We start from the raw sequence: 26,629 nt of genomic DNA on the forward strand, positions 1-26,629 counted from the left end.
TCCCTTCCTTGTCCATCTTATTTTGAACAATGACTGAAACTTTGTATTACTGGCACTTCAGTGTATTATACTTTGTATTCACTTTGTATTACTGGCACACAATTAAAGCCAAAACAATCTGTTACCTTAAATTATACGTTTATCTCTGTAAAGCAGCTTTGAAACAATCTACATTGTTAAAAGCGCTATATAAATGAAGATGACTTGACTTGACTTCATGTGTTTATTGCGTTTTTGATGATGAATCGCTTGTTGCATTCCTGAAGTCGCTTTGGATAGAAGCACCCATCAGTAAATGAATAAATGTAAATGTAAAGCAAACAGTTTAATCCAGTAAATGGCACACAAGTTATTCAGTACTGGCAGCTGCTCTCCTGAGTCCTGACATCGTCTTCTTCATATACGGTCTTCCCGGCGGATGTGGGATATGATCCACATTATAAACCTGGGAATTTCCCCATGGTCTCATTCTGACATGATTCACACTCATACAGCATATTTTTGAATTTATATTTTAGCTCCTACTCCCTTTTCAACAGTTCCAAGGATGTCATAATTTTCATGGCTAATTTTGAAAAGCGTATTTATTCATAAACATCATGTCATTTACAACCACGTTTTTTTAAGAATGGAGAACATCATGATGCATTCTTTAACAATAAGTATTGAGAGGACAGGTTCATTTAGACCTTTTTCAACTTGTGACATGAGGGTATTTCCACGGACTAAAGGATCTGATCTCAGCTTCTGGATTTGATTGGTGCCCATCATCTACAGTTTCTGAGAAAAGTGTAGGAGTTCATTGCATCTCCTTTGCTGAAATGTTGGGAAAGCCTGTAGTGTTTCGGCCCCGGGTTATGAATTTCATCCATCACATTTCGTGCTTTTTCCTTAGTCAGTGTTTTTATTGTACATGTCTCTGCTTGCTTCTTTCTAAAACAGATGAGTTTTGGAATCAAGTATGGCACTGAAATAACCTTAAAATCAATATATTATTTTGTGATTTGTAATCAAGTCAGAAATATGATTTTAGGGCTAAATCAACCTGAGTTGGCTATAAAAAAACTTTTTAAAATTTAGAAATAAATATTTAATGGCCAAATCAGGTATATTTATCATCAGAACATCATTAAGGATTTAATTGGTCAGTTTGTACTTGCGTTATATATATATATATATTTTACTATTTGTTATATTTTCCCTTTCAATTCCCTTGCACAGTATTTGAGACGCATAGTCTTCTAAAAGATTTAATTGATAATTTTGAAGAAAATCACAAACAATATATCTGGACAAAAGGTTTCACTAAAATTGAATATTATGTTTCCACTGTTGCCCAATATTGTTCTCTCTCGTAACTATAGCAGACAAAACATCAGATGATAAAATGCCCACAGTGCTCATTTTTACATAGCCTACCGGTCTAATTACCTATAATCGGGAAAACTACATGAAGTAGGCCTATATTGTGCTGTTAAACTGTTTTTTTGCGCACCATTATGTCTCAAGCAAGTGCTTTTGAGCAGCGATTTTCTTAACAAACCTCGAGTAAAATCAGTGTTATTAGAAACACAAACACTTGTCTGCTTAATAATGTGTGTACTTTACAGAGGTGTGGAGTTGCAAAGTCACATTTCAAGAATTCTGTCACTCCATTTATACGGCGTAATATGGGAGACAGCTGCCATTAACGGGACATGCCTACACTTGCAGCCCTGGAAATATTTTGCTCTTTGAAACTTAGGACTTAATAATATAGCCTATCTTAATACTATTTTTTTTTCTCAAAACAAAATTAGAGACAAACAAATGGAAATATGAAAAAAATAGCCAATCTATTATTACCAGTCATTCACAACAGTGTCCTTTCTTTGCTTAATGGGTTCAACCAACATATTGAGTGTTTTTCACGTGATGATGCTGCAAAGCTGGAAAAAGCCTCTATAACAGCTGTGCAAAACATGCAGAGCATTTTGTTTTTCAGTTTGGGGTCAGTATGATTTTTAAATGTTTTTGAAAGAAGTCTTTTCTTATGCTCACCAAGTCAACATTTATTTTATAAAATACAATAAAAACAGTGAAGTATTATAACAATTTAAAATAGCTGTTTTCCATTTGAATATATTTTAAAATGTCATCTATTGTTATGATGGCAAAGCTGAATTTTTAGCATCATTACTCCAGCCTTCAGTGTCACAGGATCCTTCAGAAATCATTCTGATATGATGCTCAAGAACACTGTAAAAAATGTGGCTGCGATTAGTTATAACAACTTAAAATTGGTTGAGATAACTTAAATATCCAACTTAACTAAACTAAACTAAAGTTAACTAAACTTAATATTTTAAGTCAAGCATGAACACATACTTTTAAAGTTAAAACAATGTTGGATTTTAAGTTGTGATAAATAATCGCAGCAAATTTTTATTATTATCGATGTTATGCTGCTTAATACACTGTAAAAAATAACTTATGATCAATAAGTTATGACATGTTTTTACATTGCGTTAACTCATCAAAATAAGTTAAGCAATTTTCAACTTTTTTTTTTTTTTACAAGTTATGCAAGATTCAACTATTTTTTTATTAGTCAGTTTAATGTAATTCAAGTTGAAATGACTTAAACATCCAAGTTTATTGTACTTAAAAATTTAAGGCAGCAACTTTGAATATATATATTTTTTTACAGTGTACTTTTGTGGAAACTGATGTATTTTGTTCTTTGATGGATGTAAGATCAGTATTTATTATGTCTTTAATGTCGCTTTTAATTATTTTAATTTATTGGGAATTGTGTTGTGAAAGATGTTGACCACATCCTTTGGTGTCTTTATTAGCTGTCTTATCTGCATATAGGTTTTGAAGTCATGCCAGGTCTTAGTCAAAACTGAATGGCTATGATTCACAATCCTTTCCAGCAGTCTGGAAATATTAATAGTACTCTTGAAATGAAGTTGGCATAATGATGTGCCATCCTTTAGGCCTTAAAATAGATTTCTTGTGTATTTTGTAAATAAAGTCTGAGAGGTATGTACTATTGGGGCTTCTAAAACCCTAAAATCACAAAAAAAAAAAAAACTATCAAAACAAGAAGCATAACATGCCTTCATAACCTTTCATTACTCATGTCCTTTACCAAAATGAGTCAACAAATCACTTGAAGCTAAAAGTAGCACCGGAGCAGTGATATCATTGCTCACTCAGGTGTCCTAAAAGCAGTTTTTAACCACATTCTGCTGGCTGTGCGGCTAGAGGAAGTGGCGGATTGGCCAAGGTACTTTTTACATGATTCACAAACAATTTTTTGACGGCAGAGAGCACTATAAAGAACCCCGCCAGACCGAGCAGAACATCGTCCGGTCAACATGGAGCTCACAGCTGTGGTATTGCTGCTGGTGATCGCTGCACACGCTTTAGCAAAACCTATCTCAAGTGAGGAGAAAGACGAGGTGTTGTTAGCTGAGGTAGGGAGAGCATTTTTTTTCTGTGGGATAAATCTTTGCTTCTTCATTTTCTGTTCTTTAAATTGTATTCATCTATTATTATTTTTTTGTAGAAATATCTTCGAAGGTACTATGGCATGCCAGCCGGTCTACAAGGAGAAGGAAAAACATCCGATGTCATGCACAAGAAAATTCAAGAGATGCAAGAGTTTTTTAGGTTGGACGTTACGGGAAAGCTGGACGACGACACTTTGGAGCTGATGGAAATGGCTCGCTGCGGAGTTCCAGATGTGGCCGAATATAATCACTTTCCAAATGACCTCAAATGGAAAACCACAGATGTGACCTTCAGGTTTGTGTTTGTACATTAAATAATTGAATATACGATAAAAAAAAGACTCATGCAGTTTTATTTTCAAAATATGTGTTTCATTCACTTTCAGGATTCTGAATTACACTCCTGACATGAAGAAGCCGGATGTGGACAGAGCCGTCCGAAATGCTTTAAATGTCTGGAGCAGGGTGACTCCACTGAGGTTTAGGAAACTGCACGAGGGAAATGCTGACATCATGATCAGCTTTGGAGCAAAAGGTACCACCATTTGTTATTATTCATTGAAGTGGGAATTAAAAGGCTATTTCTTCCTTTTTTTGTTTTTATTTTTATTATTTCTATCAATTTCCATTCTTTTTTTGAATGCAAATGACAGAACATGGAGACTTCAACCCGTTTGATGGACCAGAGGGGCTTCTTGCTCATGCTTACCCCCCTGGAAATGGCATTGGTGGTGATACACACTTTGATGAGGACGAAACCTGGACCAAAGACTCTCATGGTACAAAAAATACCACATTTATGCGGTAGCTACACCAATGTTCAAAAGTTTGGGGTCATTACAAAATATCTTCAAGATCTTTACTTAACAAAAGATCTTTACTTAATATCCTAATGATTTTTGGCATAAAAGAAAATCTATAATTTTGACCCATACAATGTAGCCTATTGTTGGCTATTGCCACACAAAATACCAGTGCGACTTATGACTGTTTTTGTGATCCAGGGTCACATTTGATAAAAAATATTTAAATATTGTTAAATTTTTAAATAACGTTTTTCTATTTTAATATATTTAAAAATCTATTTTATTCCATGTATTTAATCTTCAATGTTCTTTGCAGCATTCAATCTCTTCTTGGTCGCGGCCCATGAGTTTGGTCATGCTCTCGGTATGGCCCATTCCTCTGACCCTGGGTCACTGATGTACCCGGTGTACTCCTACGGCAAGGGTTACCCGCTCTCTGAGGATGACATTAAGGGGATTCAGTCTCTCTATGGTGAGCATTGAGCAATATATCAGTTCGACCAATAGATTTTTCTAGAAGTCTTCATAGTCCTGATTCAACCTATGCTTTTGGTTTAACCAAAGGTGAAAACCCAAACCACGGAAGAGTCAAGCCCAAACCCGACGCTCCAAGCAAGTGTGACCCTGAACTGAGTTTTGATGCCGTCACTGAACTCCGTGGAGAGACAATCATTTTCAAAGACAGGTGCAAAAATAGTCCACAGTTCATTGTTGTGATAAAACTGTCCCTGGCGGCACTATAGCAAATTTTTTTATAAACTCTTGTGTTATATAATGTAATAGGGTTCCTGTCCTGATAATATTTTTGTTGGCAGGTTTTACTGGCGGCTACATACACAAATGCCTGAGCCTGAACAAACCCTCATTAAAAGTACCTGGCCGGAAATACCAAACAAAGTAGATGCTGCCTATGAGAACCCGGAGAAAGATATTGTCATCATATTCAGTGGTTAGTTTTGAGATTCAAATGTCAAATGATTATTTTATCTTTATTTTCCTCAACTTATTGTGAACATTTTCTTTCCAACACTTATTTATCAGATACTATTATAGTATGTATTACTAATATTAAAATGAGCTTTTATTTTTATAGTCAGTATCAGTTTTTATTTAAATTTTTGTTTGTTTTTAGTCATTTTTTGTTCAGTTTCAGTGACTTCAGTACTTCAAGGCAACATGTTTTTATAGGTTTTACATCTAATATCTATATTTTATTTTATTTCAGCTTTATTTCAATGAACAGAAACCATTTGTAATAGTTTTAGCCTTTTTTAAATGAACAATAACAATACTGCCACACTTGCAGATGCATTTTTGAGTTAGATTTAACTCTTATTAATGTTTTTATGATTGAAAAATATTACAGGTATCAAAATGTGGGCTCTCAATGGTTACAATCTTGTTGACGGCTATCCAAAATACATCCACAAACTGGGTCTCCCGAAGACCGTACGCAAAATAGATGCAGCTGTAAACATCCGAGATACGGGCAAGACTCTACTTTTTGTAGAAGAGGAATACTGGAGGTAATCATATTGTTACAATATCCACCCCCCACCCCCCGCCACCACACACACACACACACACACACACACACACACACACACACACACACACACACACACACACACACACACACACACACACACACACACACACACACAGTGAATAGAATGCTAAAAAGCTAATGTAAGCTGCATCTCTTGTCCAGTTATGATGAGCAGACAAGCACCATGGATAGTGGATACCCACGATCCATTGAGGAAGACTTTCCCGGAATTGGAGATGAAGTGGATGCCGCTGCTTATCATTTTGGTATGTGTAAATTAGTTGCATAACTTTCTTATTGTTTCAGCTGATTTATTTGAACCGATTCGAAAATCATTGTTGTTTCTCTTTTTTACAGGATATTTGTACTTCTACCGTGAGCATATTCAGTTTGAATACAGTTACAACTCACGGAAAGTCATGCGCATCATGAGGGCCAACTCTATACTCAACTGTTGAGCTCTTACAATGTGGATGTGCCATAAACTGTCAATTGTTATCAACTGCTGTGAAAGTTATAGCTTTCCTTTTTCTGTGTTTTCAACTACTGAGCTGGTAAATCAGTAGAAAGTCTCCATTATTTTCTCATTTATTTATAGATGATTCTGGAATCGTGTCTGGGATATTTTGGTAAAATTAACTTCTGTGTGATTCTTTATATGCATCCAATGGGGAGCAAAGAAAGTGAAATATATATTGATTGAACTAAAAACTGTAAATGTGTTATGCCCTCTACAGTACCACTGTTCAAAAAAATAAACAGAAAAATTTATACCATGGTGAGTTATTGAATTTGTCACATAAGTGTTATTGGACAGATTTCTTTTTAGGCCATGTCTAGAGAATGCATAAGTAAATGAATACAGTGAATAAACAATTAATAATGGATATTTAAATGAATTAAAGGGAATGATTAGAAGTAGAACGTGAATTGAAGTGATCTGACTGTAAAATCAGCAAAAAAACAAACAAAAAAAACATGTCAATTATAGGCCTACCTAATATTATTTAATTAATATAAAATAAAAAGAAGAAGAACAATGTAATCACGAATTGCAATCCAAAGAGGATAATTTGTCTCGACTAATAAACATGAAAAGCAGTCCCTTCATGAACACATGTTTTGTTTTTATTCTCTTTTGCGATCTGACCCTGTCTATTACCTAAATGCTTTTGGAAGTGTGAGATGACATTTATGTAGTGAAAACATTCTCAAAAGCTGCTCTGAACTCCTACCAAGCTGCCTCAAGTAGGCCTATTTACAGGGGATTTCAGTTAAAACCACACGTGTTTACTTATGTGCCTGATGTGTGCCAAACCTACCCTGTTGTGAGCTTAGTTGGGGATTTTATAGGAAAACTCAGTTCCTTGATGGTCGCTTTGGTGGTTATAAAAAATGTAGCTGAATTTGAGAAGTTTAAGTTAAGCAAAATCTCTGCATGTATTCAGTGTTTAGCAAAATATGGGTATTTCTGCCTTTGTTATTTAAAAAGGAATAAAAAGATAAAATAGCATATTTTATAATGCGTTTGGAATTATACAGTATAGCCTATTTATTAAATCCAAACAGCTTAAAGGATTACTTCACTTTCAAAAAATGTTTGCTGATAATTTACTCACCCCCATGTCATCCAAGATATCCATGTCTTTCTCTCTTCAGTCGAAAAGAAATTAAGGTTTTTGAGGAAAATATTCCAGGCTTTTTCTACACAGAATGGACTTCAATGGCAACCATCTATCCCAATGTTCAAAAGAATGTTAAAATGTCCGTCTCAATGCAGCTTCAAAGTCTCTACACGATCCCAGTCGAGAAATAAGGGTCTTATCTAGCGAAATGATCTGTCATTTTCTAAAAAAAAAAAAAAATTTATATACTTTTTAACCACAATTGTTCAACTTGTGCTGGTCTGCGACGCGCCACGTATTACGTAATCATGTTGGAAAGGTCACGTTCACGTCATCTATCTAAGTTATTTGTCTGTGTACTCTTTTTTTGTGACCTTTCCAACGTGATGACGTAATACGTGACGCGTCGCAGACCAGCATAAGACGAACAATTGTGGTTAAAAAATATATAAAAAATTTTTTTTTTAATTGGCCGATCGTTTCGCTAGGTAAAGACCCTTATTTCTCGACTGAGATCGTGTAGAGACTTTGAAGCTGCATTGAGACAGACATTTGAACCTTCTTTTGAGCATTGGGATAGATGGTTGCCATTGAAGTCTGTGTATAAAAATTCTAGAATGTTTTCCTCAAAAACCTACATTTCTTTTCGACTGAATTAAGAAAGACATGGACATCTTGGATGACATCGGGGTGAGTAAATTATCAGCAACATTTTTTTTGAAAGTGAACTAATCCTTTAAGTTTATTGCTGGTGTTTCAGACGTCACAAATTAACTTGTAACCAATCACGTCAACGTGTGATCAGGGAGTGGATCTCTGAGCTGGTGTGAGTGAGTAGACGGGGCTAGTTTGCATTTTCATAGAACCGCGTATACTAAATGAGGCGGTGTGCATGCCATGAAGATATTTATTTTCAAGGAAAAACGCTTATGTGTAATTTTGGTGATCAAAGATGAGTTTTAGGGGATAAAAAGATTGACTGCAGGGGGACTTTAAGAAATAACTCAACTTATTCAAAATTCAGTTTTGGTTTAGTTCCAGCGGTTTACCAGCAGTTTACAGGAGGATCTGAAGATTCTACTTCGAAGAGGAAGTGGTGACTGACACATTTTGTGGTTAAACTGGAGGAGCACACTTCAGCTTTGAGGGAAATTTGTTATTACTTCTTGTTGACAATATCCAACCAATCCTACCTCAATGAAACATGCACAGTAATATAAATGACAACATATTAGTTTAGTTTTAGTTTTACCTTTATTGTCATTGCATTGTATACAACGAAATTTGACATCTCTCATAGAAAACCGTATTCATGTTATCCAATAATAAAAATAATTTAAAAACAATAAAAATAGCTTAAAATTACTTGTGCATGTTGTTTAAGCAATGTCATACATGTCCATATAAATTAATTAGCCTAAATTAAGGCAGCTGTGGGAGAATAAAAGCAGAATTCAGTTCTGTTCTAAAAACTGTTCCTAAATCTGGAGGTGCGAGTTTTTAAAGCTCTGTAGCGTCTTCCAGAAGGCATTAGTACAAACAGATCACGAGAAGGATGAGTACTGTCCTGGATGATGGTAGATGCTCTTCTGCGGCAGCGAAGCCTGTAGATCTCCTCAAGGGGGGGCAGTGAAAGTCCAATGATCTTTTGTGATGTTTTTATGACCCTCTGGAGTGCTGCTCTTTCAGTGTTTTATATATTATATATTATTATTGTTTTATTTTATATCACATATACACTACCGTTGAAAAGTTTGGGATAATATTAAAAAACAATATAACAACAGACCTTTTTTAAAATATTATTTTATTTTTTAACGACTTTTATTTTGAAACCTTTTTATTTCCCCTTTGTGGTGTCTGGCTTCCCCTAGGCGTCTGGCTTCCCTCTACTGTAACGTTACTAACGTAATCAGACATACGTCGATCAACAAAACGTTTAATTAACCTTTGTGCTTAACGTACAAGTTTTTCCACACTTCAGGTAACGTTAAAGCTTTTCAGCGCAATTTGATCGATTTCAGAAAAGATAATTCGTAGAATACTTAGTCATGACTATGATAGTCATTGAAACATGAACCTGACTATCGAAATTGCTTCTGTGTTGGTAAATAGTAAAAGATAGTTGTCAAGCTGACAGATATAACGTTAAACATCTATACATTCTTATGTTATAACTAATCTGTGATCTGATGCTTAAAAGGTTGGCCTGCTTCGATTTATTAATCTTTTTTATAATCAATGAATCTATGTACACTATTGCTTTACTATGTGATTTTCATTCACATTGTATTATTCTTAACAGATGCCAGATGTGAACACCAGTAAATCTACTTCTCCACCTAATGGTGGAAATGTAGAGGAACCATATAAAACCACACCACAAATTCACTCGGAAGTTGTCAGAGTGACTCCGGTGTCTAAATCATCCAGCAATCAGACGATTAACCAGACTGAATTTGCTTATTTACCTGCTGAAAGTCATTTCAAGACGCAACAGGATGTCCATCCAGATGGGGGAAAACTGGATCCTTCAACACAAATGCAAACATTTGTGAAAGTTAACACATGTTCCATTGAGAGTACAAGCCAAACAGACAGAAACCGTGTCATTAGAAGGTTAGGTGTCACTAGTACTGCATTTATTGGGCCTGCGTGTCGCCCTGGGCCTGCGTGTCGCCCTGAACCTTGTATCGAGCAGGAGCTTTGTGAATTTTACAAAGAGCTTGAGGAAGTAGATAAGGTCGATGGCAACGCTGACACCAAATCGATTGAAGAGCATGGCCTCCATTCATCCTGGAAAACCGAAAGCAACCTACCAAACAGGAAGGACAGTCCTGTTGTCGTAACTGATCACGGCAGAGCCTACAGACCCTATCCGGATCCACATGAACGCAACCAAAAAGATCCAAAGAGATGGAGACCTCGCTTACAGTGGAATACGGATGACTTTGGTGAAAGAGGACATCCAGACCCAAGGTATCCACCTCCACCATGGGCCCGTCCTCCAGACCCAAGGATTCAGTTCTTCCCTCCCCCAACCTCTGGAGGTCCAATCATGCATCCTCCAGACATGAGACCTCAGGAGAACTTCCACAGTCTTCATAAGAACAACAAAAATAACAGCTGGGGCTCATGGGAAGGGCCACCATTACCTTCAAACAGATGGCATGAACGTAGCAGTTTCCAGTCACAGGAGGATCATAGATTCTCTGAGGAATATGAAACCCCGTTATCACACTGGCAGCAGCACGATCATGAAAAAGACCATTATCAACATTTGGAGCTCATTTTGTTGAGGGGAGTCCCAGGATCTGGAAAATCCTCTTTGGCCAGGTGAGTTAAACTAAATATTTAGAGAAAAGACCTCATTGTTTTTGTTTTTTTTCTACACCAAATCAGTGGCCAAATGTTTGATTAAATACTAAAGACGTATTACAAATAATACTTGTATTGATTTAAGTTCTGCTAACATTGTAACACATTTTTTGATTAGTTTAGGTAAGCAGATAACTGATTTTTTAAATGTTACACTGCATGTCTTTTAGAGAGCTCCTGTCCACTGGTCCCAATGGAGTAATATTGAGCACAGATGACTTCTTTATCCAAGACAACAGATATGTTTTTGATTCTGCTCTGCTTGGGGACGCACACGACTGGAATCAGAAGAGAGGTGAGGAAAGCCTATTTTGTTACATTGTCTTTTTATTCATGACATAAATCTATTCAAGCATTTTCATCCTACAACTTAATACTTTTAATCATATATATACCGGTATATATATGTGACTCTGGACCACAAAACCAGTCACATGGGTACATTTTTTGAAATTGAGATTTATACATCACATGAAAGCTGAATAAATAGTTTTTCCGGCACAGAGGGCAGAGCTTCAATTACTTCACACAGACATGCACTGAAATATTCAAGAACTTTTATGTTCAAATAAGATGAAGAGACTCAAGAAGTGACATGTAGAAGCAACTGGACATTTCTGAATGGTTAGTTGATGCATTTATGTAGCTTATGAGTAGTTATCTTCTTCTAGTCATTGATTAGCATATTCTGTCATGATAATCCATACATCACGTTCCTGGGGGCATGTTTATGTAAATAATAGGGTTAGTGATGTCATTAACCCAGGAGGAGTGTAGTCCCTACCAGCCGTTTGTTGTAGTCCTTAAAAAGCAATTTCTTTAAAGGGGTGGTTAAAAGTACAATATGTAATATTTGTGCATTAAAATATCCCAAAATCACAAGGTCAGTGTTATATATTTAGTTAAGTTGATTACTTACAATATCCCAAATGTTTCCAACTATTTTTAAATCGTGAGAAAATTGCGATTTTAACCAAGGAAACGGGGTGTGTGAGCAGGGGTGAGCTGGGAGTCGCCAGTCAATGGCGTCATATCCGCGTTACCCTCGGTTTCCGCTCGTACTGCGTGGAGTCCTGGACAAATGCGGAAGTTGTAGTTGTAGCGTCTATCAAGCAACAAACGTTAGCTTGTTTCGCGCAGTTGTTATGGAACACAATTATTCTTTACCGATTGCAGCTTGTTCTGTCGACAAAGACAAGTCCCATAAACGTACGGGTCAATTTTATATATTCCAAATGTAGCATTCGGTAATAGTTATGTTTATGTAAGGAAGGTATTGCTTTAGGCTTGTGTTTAGTTTATTGACATTGTTTATCACGTCTGGTGTTTATGGCCATGTAAATAAATATAGCATGTGTTATACATAAAGATTAATTTTCTTTTGGCAAATGATGTGGGCATGTTCGAATGTACTTTTACAACAATTGTTTAGAACACGTAAAACTGCGCAGCGTTATCACAACAATGAATTTGACAAATACAGTAACATGATAACCAATTTAGTATTAAACCTTACTTTTCTTGCGGTTAATTCATTTTAATGAAGTAAAAGCATGTCATTAAACGCAACATTTATAAAAATAGAACTTTACCTCATCCATGAACATGATTTTTCGATTCCCGTCTGACTGATTTACATCGTCAGTTCCCATCATTCCACGCTCCTTCACATCGTCATCAAGCTACGCTATTGTTGTTGTTGTTTGGAATGTAGCGCCCTCTAGCGGCAGAAAATATTGCATATTGTACCTTTAAGTATGATTTCACTTTTCTAACTTTAGTTAGTGTGTAATGTTGCTGTTTGAACATAAACAACATCTGCAAAGTTACGACGCTCAAAGTTCAAAGCAAAGGGAGATATTTGCTTTTAAAGAAATCGTTTAAGGACTACAACAAACTGGTAGGGACAACAGGACATTCCTTCCGGGATAGTGACATAACCAACTCTAAAATTTACATAAACCCCGCCCCGAGGAACACGCAGTCCATGTTGAGAAGAGAAAAAGTTGTACTAAAAGAGTACATTTGTGAGTCAGCTTAAACTTTAGCATCCATCTTTTCACATGCAATAGAAAGTCACTCTGTGTGCATCTCACAACAGTTCCTATTGGAGCGATTTATAGATTACCATAAAAAAATATCCTAATTGAAGATAGTTAACTCCACGTCAGCAACATAAATTCATCAACTACCGTAACCATTCGGAGACGTCCTGAGGCATTCTACATGTTGTCACTTCTTCTTGAGTCTCTCCATCATTGTCTGTGACTCCGTTTAAACATAAAAGACAGAATAGTTTCTGTCATTTTAGTGTGTAATCGGAGCTGCTGCTAACACACACAAGCTCTTGAAGCTCTGCCCTCTGTGCCGGGAGCAGCAGCTCATTTGCATTTAAAGGGACAGACACAAAACGGTGCGTTTTTGCTCACCCTCAAAAAGTGACAATTTTAACATGCTATATAAAAATATCTGTGGGGTATTTTGAGCTACACACACACACCCTGGGGACATCAGAGATTTATTTTACATCTTGTGAAAAGGGCACTTTAAAAGCAAATATCTCCATTTGCTTTGAACTTTGAGTGTTGTAGCTTTGCAGATCTTGTTAATGCTCAAACAGCTACATTACACACTAACTAAAGAAAATTATGAAAATGTTGAAATCATAACCAACCACCACCCCTTTAACATTAATTGATTAACTTTTATGAAAATATGTCCAGGTCATATTTCAGCCCAAAATAAATAAATACAATTTGAATAAACTAGATAAAGTAAATTAAATTAAATCAGTTTTAGGACTATTATTTTTGTAATTCATTTCAGTTGTGATTCATTTTTGATTGTCATTGCTGCAATACAGTCATTTTGACTGTATTACACATTAAAACAAAGATTAAATAAAGATTGAAAATGTTTTTTTTTTTTAAATCAAACATCAATGATATACAAATATATATAATGCCTTTGAATTATAGAAAAAATGCAGGAATTGATATTTCTATATTTAAATAGCTTAAAGCTACACTGTGTGATTTTTACCCCCATCTAGCGGTGAAAAGGTGTATGACCATCCAGTGAATATTAGTTTCTGTTCCTCTCAATTCCGATTTCGTTTTAACTCCTACGGTGGCCAATGTAGTCCAAGATTAACATGGCTTCCAGTTCGACCTCGTCCATGAGTAGGCCTATTCCTTCAAGTGATGAGGTTACTTTAGAAAACTATTATAATTTGCAGTAATTTATTTGTCAGTTAACATATAGGTTATGACATCTATGTAAAATGAATAATAGTTTTATGTTTTCGTTATTTTTTTACCATTTCATTGCTAACATCAGCATGTAACTATGATACAATTTTTCATGATTGTTTGATGAATAAAACATTTAAAAGAAAAGCATTTATTTAAAAACGAAATATTTTGTAACATTACACACATTTTAATGTCACCTTTGATAACTTTAATGCATCCTTACTGAAAAAAAATTCTGACTAACCAACACATTTTTGAACGGCAGTGTACATTCAGTAGGTTATTGGTGTAGGCTAGTGGTAAAAAAAAAGAGGTGGGTAAACTATAAATTCTGGTGGACCACGACGTTGTCACCTGGTAAGGTGGGCCACTGCCTACCGGTGTACCAAGGGGTATCACTGGTTGTTCCCTCATCATAGGTCACACAATCACTATTCAAGTCATACATTAATCTAAGTTTTTGTTAAAAAGACTCAAGAAGGAATAATATGGTTGAAATCTATAAAGTTTACTAAATGACCAAACAGAGAGAACAAAAATATTTTTAACCCGTAATTACAAAACGAAAACGTTTGTTGTATTATTAAAAGGCAAAATTGAACACCAAAATTTTAATTTGAACTGTAGCCTAGGCTACACCAAATGCTGCGCAAAAAAAAAAAATATTGACGAATTTTTGTTTATTAGCCTACTAATGTACCCTTTTGCCCCTTAATTAAACATTTAAAATATTCACAAATTAATATGGATTTTGTTGTTGTTGATTTATTTTTCTAAGACAAAATTAGAACCTGGAAATGATATTATTCCCGCAGTGCTGAATGAGAAGAGCCATATATCTCTGAACCACAGCCTACAGAAAGGTGATTTATAGGCTAATGATAATAATGTGTCTGAAAAAATAACGAGGCATTTTAATTGTTTATTAATAAACTATTGTTTTCTAAATCAGTGTCGGCTAAAAACATATCTCCATCTCCGCTGTTAAGCGGATGCGCCTTTAGAGAGAAATGCACCTTTCATACGCATTACAAAATCAGAAGGTATTAGCTTTCGATTCGAATTTGTTCGTTTTAAAGTGGACATTTCAAGCTTTAGCCTATATAGGTTATTTCAGTTCTCGCGCTCCAGTTCACGGAGATCATGAAAGCGCGCCTGATTGTTTTATTTAATTTAATAAAAGCACAACGTTTTCTTGTTATTGCGAGTTTACACAAATAAAAGTAGTTGCGAATAATGTATTATTATTTTCTGTATGACCAGAAATGATAGAGTATTTTAAATTGTTTCACTGTTGATAGGGAAATGTTCGCGCCCACGCGTCCGTGCCATGCAGTGCGCGCTCACATTCCGCTCCACAAACGCTTGGATATGCGTCAAAATCTTGTGTTTATTTGTGATAATCTTAGGCTAGCCCTGTATTATTATGGTCTAACCCGCGCGGCTACTGACAGTAATGCAGCGCAATATGAAAGAATTCGTCTTAGGTTTAACAACCTATGAACAATATGAAACTAAAACGACATAGCCTGCTTAATTTAAAATGGCTTAGGAACTATATGCTATTTAGAGGTGGATAAACGCAATTTGGAGGTGGATAAACGCTATTTCAGAATTTTGGCAGGTGCATAAACGGCGTTTACGTGCGTTTAGCCTCCACTACATCCCTGTGTAGCCTATTGCAATATAAACACTGTCAGGGTGATCAACAAGGTATCTCTTCATTTACCAGTCGAAGACGGAGCAACTTTCTGCTCTTATGTTTACTCCGTGCACTACCAAGGTCTTCATCATGTTTGTCGTGGTACCGGTCTTTGCAGCAATTATTTTACCTCAAATACTGCATCGCTGTTAGCATCGAGCCTGGAGAAATGTACCCACACTTTTGATCGACTTTTCCACATCTTTAAGGTATTATGTGTGTGTGCTCGCGTCTCATATGAATATGTGCTCGGAGAGTTTGTGTGTGTGTGTGTGTGTGTGTGTGTGTGCTCGCGTCTCAATTGTCTTGTTGATTTAATTGCCTGTTGCGTTGCCGTCTTAATTCTCTTTTTCGCTTCCTTGGCGACTCTGATACATATCCTCAAGAATAAGAGTGATCCTCCATCAGCAACAGACTTTCAAAAAGGCTTTCAGCTTTTTATATAGCAGTCTCAAACAATCCCCCTCTTCACATTCGACACGCACCGTGGCACCCATCGCGTGTTAAAACGCGAAAGGCGAAGCTTGAATTAACGGGTATGTCCCTCTTTGGCTAATGTACTTTCAAGATGGAGGGGCAACATGGCGACCGGCATTCGAACCCCCCACCCGTATGTATTTTCAATGGCATATTATACACTCACGAGAATACTTTATTACTTGAACGAAGTAAATATACATTATTGAGCACATATATTTTTGAAAGAACTAAGTGTTTTTAGCTAAGAATAAACTAAAAAAGTTACACAGTGTAGCTTTAATTGTCATGATGATAATGTTACAATGCAACAATTTTTGTTTACATTTTTGTAAGAATATAAACTTTCGCAAATTTGAGCATTTAATGTTTTGAGAGAGCATGAAGTTTAAATAGTTTTTTTATTTTATTGTCTTTGTCATTTCTAAGCTGAACAGGTGATGTTGGAGGGCCGCTCTCCTGTTATCATCGACAACACTAATGTTAAAGCCTGGGAGATGAAGCCTTACGTTGAATTGGTGAGTTGGTGTCAGAAATGCCTGTGATTGGAGTGAAACATACTTTAGTAAAACAAGGCTTTAAACTGGCTCTGGAAACGGTCTGAAATGCAACCAACCACTTTAAAAACATTTCCATATGTTTGAATCCAGATATCTTTATTACATTACATTACATTACATTACGATTTTCGGGCTAGTAATTCTTAAAGAGGATTCTCTTTAGTAACATTATTTTTCCTTTATTTCACACAGGCTTTAAAGAACGGATACAGAGTGGACTTTTTTGAGCCAGATACCTGCTGGAAATATGATCCTGCCCAGTTAGAAAAGTAAGTCTGATAATAGCTTTGATTCTCATGTCAAGCCAGGAACACAGTGACTTTTATTAATCACTGAATGAGAAAGACTATTGACTTCGGATCAGGTTTTGGCTTACGGTACACAGGTTCGGAATTCAGTTGTGTTTAAGTGGATAAAATGTTTTACAGTCTCTCTACAGTCAAATCCTCGTGAATAAGACCAGCTGACTTTAATTGGATTAAGAGACATTGTTACTTTCTTTTATTCGTTTAATTTACGACAGGCTTTGTATAGCAGTCTAATAGAGCTTGGATATCCTGGTAATTTCCTGTCTATTAATTTAATCAACAGGAGGAACAAGCACGGAGTCCCTCGAGAATCAATAGCAAAGATGCTGGATGGTTTCGACTGGCCGATGAACGTTAACATTGTGATGAATTCTGTGGTGCCGCCCCATAAAAACAAAGGCCATTAACAGAGAACCGATGCCATTTAGCTGTTAGTGAAAGACAAACCTTTTCATATGATCTTTTAGAATAGAATAGGTTTATTTTCTTCAGTTTTAATATTGATGCACCTAAAGGTGTTTTAATGACTGTGGTGGTTTTAATGGTTTAATGAACTTTGAGAACAATGCCGAATGTCTGTTTAAATAGTATCACTTTTCTATCAGCTTAGCTTAGTGTGCATATGAAAATGTTCTTTGCCGCCCTAGTTTTTCCCATTGTAATATAGAAATGTAAATCGTCTAAATCACCACATTGATGAGTGTCGACCGTTGGTAAGATAAGACCATTAGAGTCTGATAAAGCCTTTGCCTTTTACGCAGTCTGGCACATACAATTCGTGCTGAGCTTCCAGATACATTCCAAGGCAGAATAAAAAAATAAAAAAAATATCTGTAATGACGTGCTGAATTAGGAGCAGCACATACAGTCTATGTATTTTTAAGCATTCTCTGTTATTTTTCTAAAGACCAGCAGCTCAATCTACTTACTAGACACTGATCTAATCTCAGGGTTTGCAATTTATGGTGCTGTACATTGTTGATGGCTTATGTAAAGAGCTAAATATCTTTCTTAAATGCTTGTTATTTTTGTAAATAAATGCTGTTTTCTTATATGATGCCAATAATTCATTTAACGAAAAGAAAAAGAAAGCACAAGGGACATTGCTGTTGCATGCTTTTCCACTCAATATGGCATTTATAATGTCAGAAATTATGAATATATAAAAAAGTATATTACTCACAGCTTTGAGCCTAAAACTTATTTGATCTATTTATAACTCATTAAAATAAATGGTAAAACCTTGAAATATTATAAATGTGGCCTTGGCAGTGAGTCCAGTGACTGAAATAAGATAGGTAACAGCATGAAATGTATACATCACTTGTATACATTTTTGCATCATAACTTTTTTTGTGATGAAACATTGACTCCTAAAAAGCTAGGCTTCATTTTTTTTTTAGATTAAAGCTCAAAGTGCACCAACTTCTAAGACTTTTTTACAGCATTTGTTAATTTTAGATTTTCAGTTTTAATCTTAGTTTTTAGACATTTTGTTATGTGCTTTTTTCCTTTAGTTATACATGATCAGTTATAGATATATATTCATCACTCACACATGTATATAAATAAATAAATAAATACCTTTAATTAATTTTAGTTTTAGCTTAGCTACTTCGTCGTCAACTTATACTCATTTTCTAAGTTTAAGCTTTTCATTTAATATTTATGTAATTTTTATTTCAGCATTATTTCAATTACGGAGAACAATTTTTTGGGTTTAGTCAAAAATAGCACTGGTGCACACTGCATAATGATTGCGATAGCTGTCATAAATGTGTGTGAATGAAGGCGGAGACTGACTGTCCTCCTGCTCGTGACCTATAGATGTCGCTGTTACACCACACACTCTCCAGCCTGCCAAGCGACTCAACATAAACGCTCGTTTATGCACTGACCATTTACATTATTGTTATAGCAGTTTATTTGTTTTTCCAAACCAATACCGCAATATTGCCACAAAAAGACACAGTCATGCACTTAAATAAGTAAACTCGAGTGGAGGAGGGAAGTGAAGGGTCTGTATTGAGCGGAGCTGCACTGACTGGTGCAGATAGGGACAAATTGGCGCCATTTTGAAGCCGACAGGAGGATCACAGTTGTGGGAGAAGCGAGTGGAGCGCGCACTTTTCCCAAAAAGGTAAACGACTATTTAAATTTAATTCGCACGCGAGTGGAATCGACCTCCGCCGATTGGAGTCCGTTAACGGGAATTGTCATTTCGTGGCTGTTTTAGTAGGTGCTTTTTCCCTTTTCGGCGGTTGGTTGTCTATTCTTCTGTTAACCCATGCGAGGACATCTGACTCTCACTGTCTTTCCCCCCAAATCTGTTCGTTCTTAACTCAAAATCCCAATGGCAATGACAGGTGTTGTTGGTTTACGTGTAACGTGTGTTTTCGTGGTCGTTTTCATTGCAAAAGAGGGCCGTGCACTTTTCTGATGCCTCGTGTATGTGTACATGCATATGAGTGTGTTTGTGTTTTAGCTCTGTTAGCTTAGCTTAGCTGCTCGTAAACCGCTTCAGCCTTTATTTCAATCTGATTCAGAACCTATTTCAGATTCTACTACTGCAGTTCGCATTCATTTTTTGTTGTGGGTTAATATAGTCCTTTGCGTGTTGAGATCGGACGCGCTGTTATGCATTGGATCTAGATAGTAACGGAGGATCTGTAGTGGTGTGCAATGCATTTTAGCCTGTAAACACCCCCTTAGGGCTGTTATCTGGGTTTGCAATGGGATAAACCACTGTCAAAGGAATGAAATGACAGCTGGTGTGTGATCAAAACTGTATTTTGTCCTGGTTGTGGCTGTAGAAAAAGCAGTGGAGCAGCACAAAGACATCAGCTGAGAAAGCCAACCTGCTGTCAGAGTGTAAGCCTCTCTTTTTTCCATGCAAAATCATTGTAAGGCTGTGAGGGTGTCTTTAAATGTGTTGCATTGTTTACTAATTGGATGCATAGAGGTGTTGTGAAATGCGTTTGGTGTTTGCAGGGAGTTTTTGAAACACTTGCACTGTCTTGATCCTCCTTTAGTAATGACTGCTATTTTCACTTCAGCTTACATTATTAATTTATTGCATATTTGTGCTGTTATAATTTCGCTCTGGGAATGCAAAACACTTATGATGCATTTTGACTAATTTATTCGTACTGTTTATTTAAATAGTCTGTTGTCAGTGTATATTATTATACATATTTTTTGATACAAAATTCTTGCAATTATTGCAGAATAAAAATGAATGTATTGTGATTTTTTTTTGTTGTTGCTGTAATTAGCATGAATGCAAATCTATCACTAAGTTAATAACATTTAATGAAAATTTAACAGATTTTTTTTATATAAACATTGGAAATGGTCTTAGCAGATTTAATAGGCCTATGACACGTTTTAAATGTAAATTATTTTTCTTCTGGAAAAAATTTAACCAAAATATTGGTAACTTGCACTGTCTATTTTTGTCCAATCAAATGCTTTCTAGAATGAGACTGCCCCTCCCCCTAATACCAGCTGGTTCTGACTGTCAATAGCCAAGTTTCCATTCAAGGTTTTTTTTTGTTGCAGAAAAAACGTTTAGCACTTCAAAATGTTTATCGATATAGCTGATTTATCAACAGAATTTCTCAAGTCTCTACACAATTTTTTTCATTTAACTTTAGCGCATAAATTCTATATCGATGCTTCAAAAGTTGCACAAATTAGTTTGGAAGCGCTTTTTGTAGGGCAAAAAAAAGGGTTTAAATAAATGTGGTTATCTGACAGAATTAGCTTATGTAAAGCATCAGTGTTCATGGTGTTGCTCCCGCTAAAGCACCGTTTCTCTGTAATGTTCAATGGTACATTTAATTAATCATATTATATTAAATTGTGTATAATTTTTTTTATTACTGTTGGCATTTGGTAAGAAAAAGATGCGTTACGTCTCAAACATCATCCTTATTTTTGGTTTGTGATGATTACACATCTTAATTTTATGTTCCTTTTATTTTGTAACGCTGCAAGTTAAAGTCTACTAATTTTGATCTGAAGATGAAAAAGTCAAATTGCATTATTTACAATGTAACACAATGATTGTTTCTTCTTAAAGTGTTCATGCTGCCTTAAAATGTTATGTTTAGTCTACAAAAAATGTGGGGTTGTATTAAGTGACAGCTTTGATATTTGAGTAACTCTACTAGTTAAATCGGTCAAAGTTATTCTAATGCAATGTTTTAAGTTGTGAGAGTGACGTCTAATTGCAACAAGATTTATACAGCGTATAAATTTGGAATAGGGCTGTTTCTCACATTTTAAAAATAATATTCCCATTACCAAACATTCTTTTCAATTTACAGTCTATAAAAAAATACAACTCCACCTGCATATTGATTGATGATTAAGTAATGATCCAAAATAAATAGTCTAACGAAGTGAAATAATTGTATTATGTGTAGTCTACAATTCAATAATAATATAAAAAAAGTTTTGGTTCAAATGCATGGATGAGGAAAATATAGCTAGCATCTTGAAAATCTCTGCAGCTCGTCAAAAATATATAAAAAAATGAGGTAAGGCCAAATAACATGTTACTTCTGTATCTGAATTGAATCAAATTATGTAAAAATCGCAATTCTGTTTTGATTTCATGCCATGCTCATATATATGGCTACATGACAAATGATAATCACAAACATGACACTTGTAAATAAAATAATTTTATACAATTTGTTAATATGTAATGTAATGTTATCTTAAACAAATGAGGAAAATAAAGTGGGCTTAATCTAAAAAGTTCTAACCGAATTTTAGAATTGTTATGTGAGAATAAGACTGCTTCAGTTAGGCTACGCATTTAAAAAAAGGTTAATGTTATTGAACTCTGAAACCAGAATAAACAACTTTTTTTGCTATTGAATTAGGCTACAGGCCTATGTATCAGCCACATCAAACCACGACTGGCTTGCATGTTCAAGGGTAGCTTACTTTAAAAATTGTTATTGTATAGACTGAATATTTCACTGAACCATTACTTACCAATGTTTCAAATTTCTGTGTCCAAAAACCCATGGGCTTCGTCACATAAAGGCAGTTACATGCGGAAAATCATCTTCTGATATTTCCTAATTCAATGATATTATTTGTGAAAATAGTAAGCTGTAAACTAGTGAATTTCAGTAGTAATTTGTAATTTCGTGAGTAATTTGTGTCATTACTCTAAATTTGACAAATATTTGAGATGTGATTGTGAAAGATACAATTTGTGAAATTATGTATGGAAATGGCTCAAGGGAAGATTTTTTTTAGCGATACAACAAAACTTATGCGACTGCTGTTTTTTAGGGATGATGTCATTATGCACACCATTTTAATGGTAAGAGGCCAATTGAATTGAAACGGGCTAGAGACAGCAAACTTTTTTTAACGCATATTAGCGATGTTCTGATCAATCGGCCGCAGATCGGTATCGATAATCACATTGATCTATGACTCGATCGGGAGTCACTAAAATAGCCAGATCTCACCAACCGATTGCAAACTGATGACGTCAGACTTCAGCGCCACAGTCATGTCACATCACCAGAGTGGAGTTATTGCACGGTCTCAAGAAAAACAGTGCAGTCTAGAGGTCGACCGATAGTGGATTTTACCGATAACGATAGCTAGGTTGGGCCATACTTGCCGATAACCGATTAATGAACCGATAGTTTTTAAAATTGATACTGGATAAAAACAAACATAACACTCCAAGTAAAACAGTGCTGAACTTTATTATAAAAATAAAAAAACTGTATTGAACCATGAAAACATGCTAAATGAAATAAATATATAAATGTGAATAAATATTTAAGTCAATAAAAGACATTCATTCAAACTGAAACAAAAAGTAATACTCTAAATAACAAATAAAACCAGTTACATTCAAAATGTAACTATTTAACTGTTCTTTTCAAGCCAAACAGTCATACTTAAAGATGGCCAAATTTAAATATCTACAATGCCAGAGCATTGAAATTACATAAATATTACATGTATAGTCAGTCTCACACTTTTGCTTCTATTTTATAAACACTTGATGATTATCTAATCAAAATAACAAAATATGTAATAAAGTCAAGATGAAAAAAAATAACCGAAATCGAATGCTTTTCTGATTCGTTTGTTTCTGTCGGCTGTATGAACATATCATTTTGCTTACGTCTCTAGCTTTAAATATGCAACTTCTCTGCATATTTAATGCATAAAAGTGACCAGCTGGATATGAACTAATGCAAATAGAGGTAACAATTGTGACATTAAACATTCGGGTCGGACTTACGTTTATGTTTGTCAGTGTTTTAACCGCTTGAGGTACTACTAATGTTAGCGTCCTCTCAGCCTCGAAGGCAAACAAACATACTGTTGTGCTGTTCTTTCTCTACTAATGCAGCATTTAGTCAACAAATTAATCACTTTATAATGATATGACAAAATGTACTGTATATATACCTTTTAGCTGTCGGTGCTTTAAAACGCGCATCTGATGTCAGCGCTCTCCCGCAGCATGTGCTCTCAGTGCAGCACGCAGAATCACGTGTCGAAATAAACAACACAAGCGATAGTTTTTATTACACCTCTAGAGGCCGCTCTTGTACTGCATCATGCCAGCAGAGCCTTCTCAGCTCTTACACTGTGTAATGAATGACAGCGCGCGCTTCTCAGCCGCTCCAGCAATGGCCGCAACCAGGAAAAACTATCGGTATATATTTTTGCCGATAACGATAGTTCCACCAGTCAACAATCGGTGCCGATTAATCGGCAAAACCGATGAATCGGTCGACCTCTAGTGCAGTCAGCGCACATAAAGCTGCTGCTCATACAGTGTGCGAGTACTTATCTTATGGGCTCGAACAGTCAAATACACACACTTGTGTGTCAAAATGCCTGTCTTTGTGAGTATCTTCGTAAACACAGTTGTTTAGGCTATGTCTTTAGTAAATGTAAACCTTCCCAAAATGCAGAAAAGCATGTGATATGTTTTTTTTTCCACTGTATGGCTTTTTTTCACTGCATGGTATGGCTAGGTAGTACGGTTCACTTAAATAGTACCACCTCGTTTGAGGTTCCAAGCGAGCTGTACAGATAGTAAAATGTGACTTGTAAACACTACAGATCACTGATTGGTCAGAGAATCGTCACTACCAGCGTCATTGGATTTGCTACACGAGACACCAAACCCGAACAAACAAACTTCGTCTTGCAAACTTCGTCTTGGAAAAACATCCGTTTGCCGAGAATCAAGAACACCATTCCATCAAAATGCTCCATTGCTCTTGTGTTTTGCGTTTACGATGATGTCACGGCAGTATAGGCGGCTCAACTAAAACGATCATCTATAATCACACCCACTTTGAAGCGGTAGGCTACTAAGCTGCAGTGGAAAAGCTAACCAAGCCGTGCCGTACCATGCAGTGGAAAAGCAACATCGTATGGATAGTTTTGCATAGGCTAAGCCCTGTTTTCATTCCAATATATTTTTGTGTGAAGTGAGCAAATTCCTCACGCTCAAATTTTCATAACTCGCCTGTTTGTACTTAATAAACCAATAAAAACATTTGGCGCGAGGTCACAGCGTTTGGGTTTGCGCGCTCACAAGGTTTGCGAAAAGTAAAGGCTACAGGCTAACAGACTCAAGGTTAGCGCCAGCGCAGACGACAGGAGGAAGCGTGCAAAGAAAAGTAGTGTGTGGGACCATATCACCAAAAAGAATGACACAGATGTAAGTTGCAACTTGTGTGATACAGTGCTTAAATATGAAAATACATTAGGCTACATCTGAATTTCAGTGGTAACAGATAAGGTGATGATGATCATCATCTTTCTTTATTATTGTTAGCACTACCTCAAACTAAAGTGCGCGTCTCTTCGGTTCGGAGCTGTCATTTTCTTAAATATTTCTTAAATAATCTTAAAGATGGAGCAGCGTTTACAGAGCCGTACATCAATGACAAGCTGCGCATAGAAAATAATAGCAGCCTTTGCGATTTCAAAATCGTACATCTTGATTTAAGTGCGATTACATGGAAATTGGGATTAATCGTGCAGCCCTATCAATAACAAAACAGCGCAACAACTGGATGTAAACTTGGCTAATGACAAGCAAAGCATAGTTAGGGCCCTATAAAAATAAGTTAATTTCCCCCCAAATTCCGTTTTAATTTGTGCAAATTCCTTTTTTCCCGTTTTAATTTTTGGGAATTCAGTTTTTTTAGTCGTAAAAAAAGTGTGCTTTTAATGCTAATGATTAAAATGCAAATAAAATAACTAAGAATTACCTTAAATTTATTGAGGTAACAAACATTACATTTACTCAGAGACAGTGTTATGTTGCATCATGCAGTATTTGTCCTGAAAAGTGCTACTTTAAGTAACAACAAAATATTAATGGTTAGCTTTAAAGGTGAGCTATGCAGGTTTTTTTACCTTAACTGAACAGCTTTGAAGTCATTGGAATGGTTATGTTACTTTTTTCGAGTTGAATGGTGGTCGTCTCGCACCCCCCTATCGCCTGTGAGCGGCAAAACCACCCTAGCAACTTTGGGCCGGCGGGCCGCCGCGTCAGGAAGTATCGCGTGATATCAGGTCTCGTGATGTAACGAATTGCTTTACGGCAAAAAATCTGCTAAAATTCTGTCATTATTGCTCTCCCTCACGCTGTTCGAACCCGAATGAAGAAGACGTTGTAAAGAATGTCCCGTCTGCTTTGATGTCGTTGATAGAGGTCGACCGATAGTGGATTTTACCGATAACGATAGCTAGGTTGGGCCATACTTGCCGATAACCGATTAATGAACCGATAGTTTTTAAAATTGATACTGGATAAAAACAAACATAACACTCCAAGTAAAACAGTGCTGAACTTTATTATAAAAATAAAAAAAACTGTATTGAACCATGAAAACATGCTAAATTAAATAAATATATAAATGTGAATAAATATTTAAGTCAATAAAAGACATTCATTCAAACTGAAACAAAAAGTAATACTCTAAATAACAAATAAAACCAGTTACATTCAAAATGTAACTATTTAACTGTTCTTTTCAAGCCAACTTAATTAATAAAAAAGTAACAAAATTTGTATTAAAGTGAAGATGAAAAAAAATAAAAATAACCGAAATCGAATGCTTTTCTGATTCGTTTATGTTTCTGTCGGCTGTATGAACATATCATTTTGCTTACGTCTCTAGCTTTAAATATGCAACTTCTCTGCATATTTAATGCATAAAAGTGACCAGCTGGATATGAACTAATGCAAATATAGAGGTAATAATTGTGACATTAAACATTCGGGTCGGACTTACGTTTATGTTTGTCAGTGTTTTAACCGCTTGAGGTAACGTTACTAATGTTAGCGTCCTCTCAGCCTCGAAGGCAAACAAACAAACTGTTGTGCTGTTCTTTCTCTACTAATGCAGCATTTAGTCAACAAATTAATCACTTTATAATGATATGAC

General features: G+C 35.7%; 3 protein-coding genes across 4 annotated transcripts in view; all 3 read left to right on the forward strand.

Annotated features, from left to right (window-relative positions):
• The first annotated feature begins 3,194 nt into the window (after positions 1-3,194).
• On the forward strand, positions 3,195-6,603 carry mmp13b (matrix metallopeptidase 13b). Its single transcript, XM_079610689.1, has 10 exons — positions 3,195-3,464; positions 3,557-3,795; positions 3,887-4,035; positions 4,154-4,279; positions 4,623-4,778; positions 4,871-4,991; positions 5,122-5,255; positions 5,673-5,832; positions 6,018-6,121; positions 6,213-6,603. The coding sequence occupies exons 1-10, from the start codon at positions 3,366-3,368 to the stop codon at positions 6,311-6,313; spliced, it is 1,389 nt and encodes a 462-aa protein (XP_079466815.1). The 5' UTR covers positions 3,195-3,365; the 3' UTR covers positions 6,314-6,603.
• Positions 6,604-9,338: 2,735 nt separating this feature from the next.
• n4bp2l2 (NEDD4 binding protein 2-like 2) lies at positions 9,339-18,215 on the forward strand. Its single transcript, XM_079608977.1, has 6 exons — positions 9,339-9,464; positions 9,786-10,816; positions 11,029-11,153; positions 16,721-16,809; positions 17,044-17,120; positions 17,443-18,215. Exons 2-6 carry the CDS (start codon positions 9,786-9,788, stop codon positions 17,564-17,566), a joined length of 1,446 nt encoding a protein of 481 aa, XP_079465103.1. The 5' UTR covers positions 9,339-9,464; the 3' UTR covers positions 17,567-18,215.
• A 782-nt stretch (positions 18,216-18,997) lies between these two features.
• The window catches only part of pds5b (PDS5 cohesin associated factor B), a 47,189-nt gene continuing 39,557 nt past the window's right edge, over positions 18,998-26,629 (forward strand). The window contains exon 1 of one of the 2 annotated variants that reach the window (XM_079609586.1): positions 18,998-19,299. The gene's annotated coding sequence lies outside the window, so the exon portion shown is untranslated. Of the gene's footprint in view, positions 19,300-19,322; positions 19,395-26,629 lie in introns of those variants that run through there. The other variant, XM_079609587.1, reaches the window with a different exon arrangement.

Source organism: Phoxinus phoxinus, assembly GCF_949152265.1.
Source record: "Phoxinus phoxinus genome assembly, chromosome: 4".
Classification (NCBI taxonomy): Eukaryota; Metazoa; Chordata; class Actinopteri; order Cypriniformes; family Leuciscidae; genus Phoxinus; species Phoxinus phoxinus.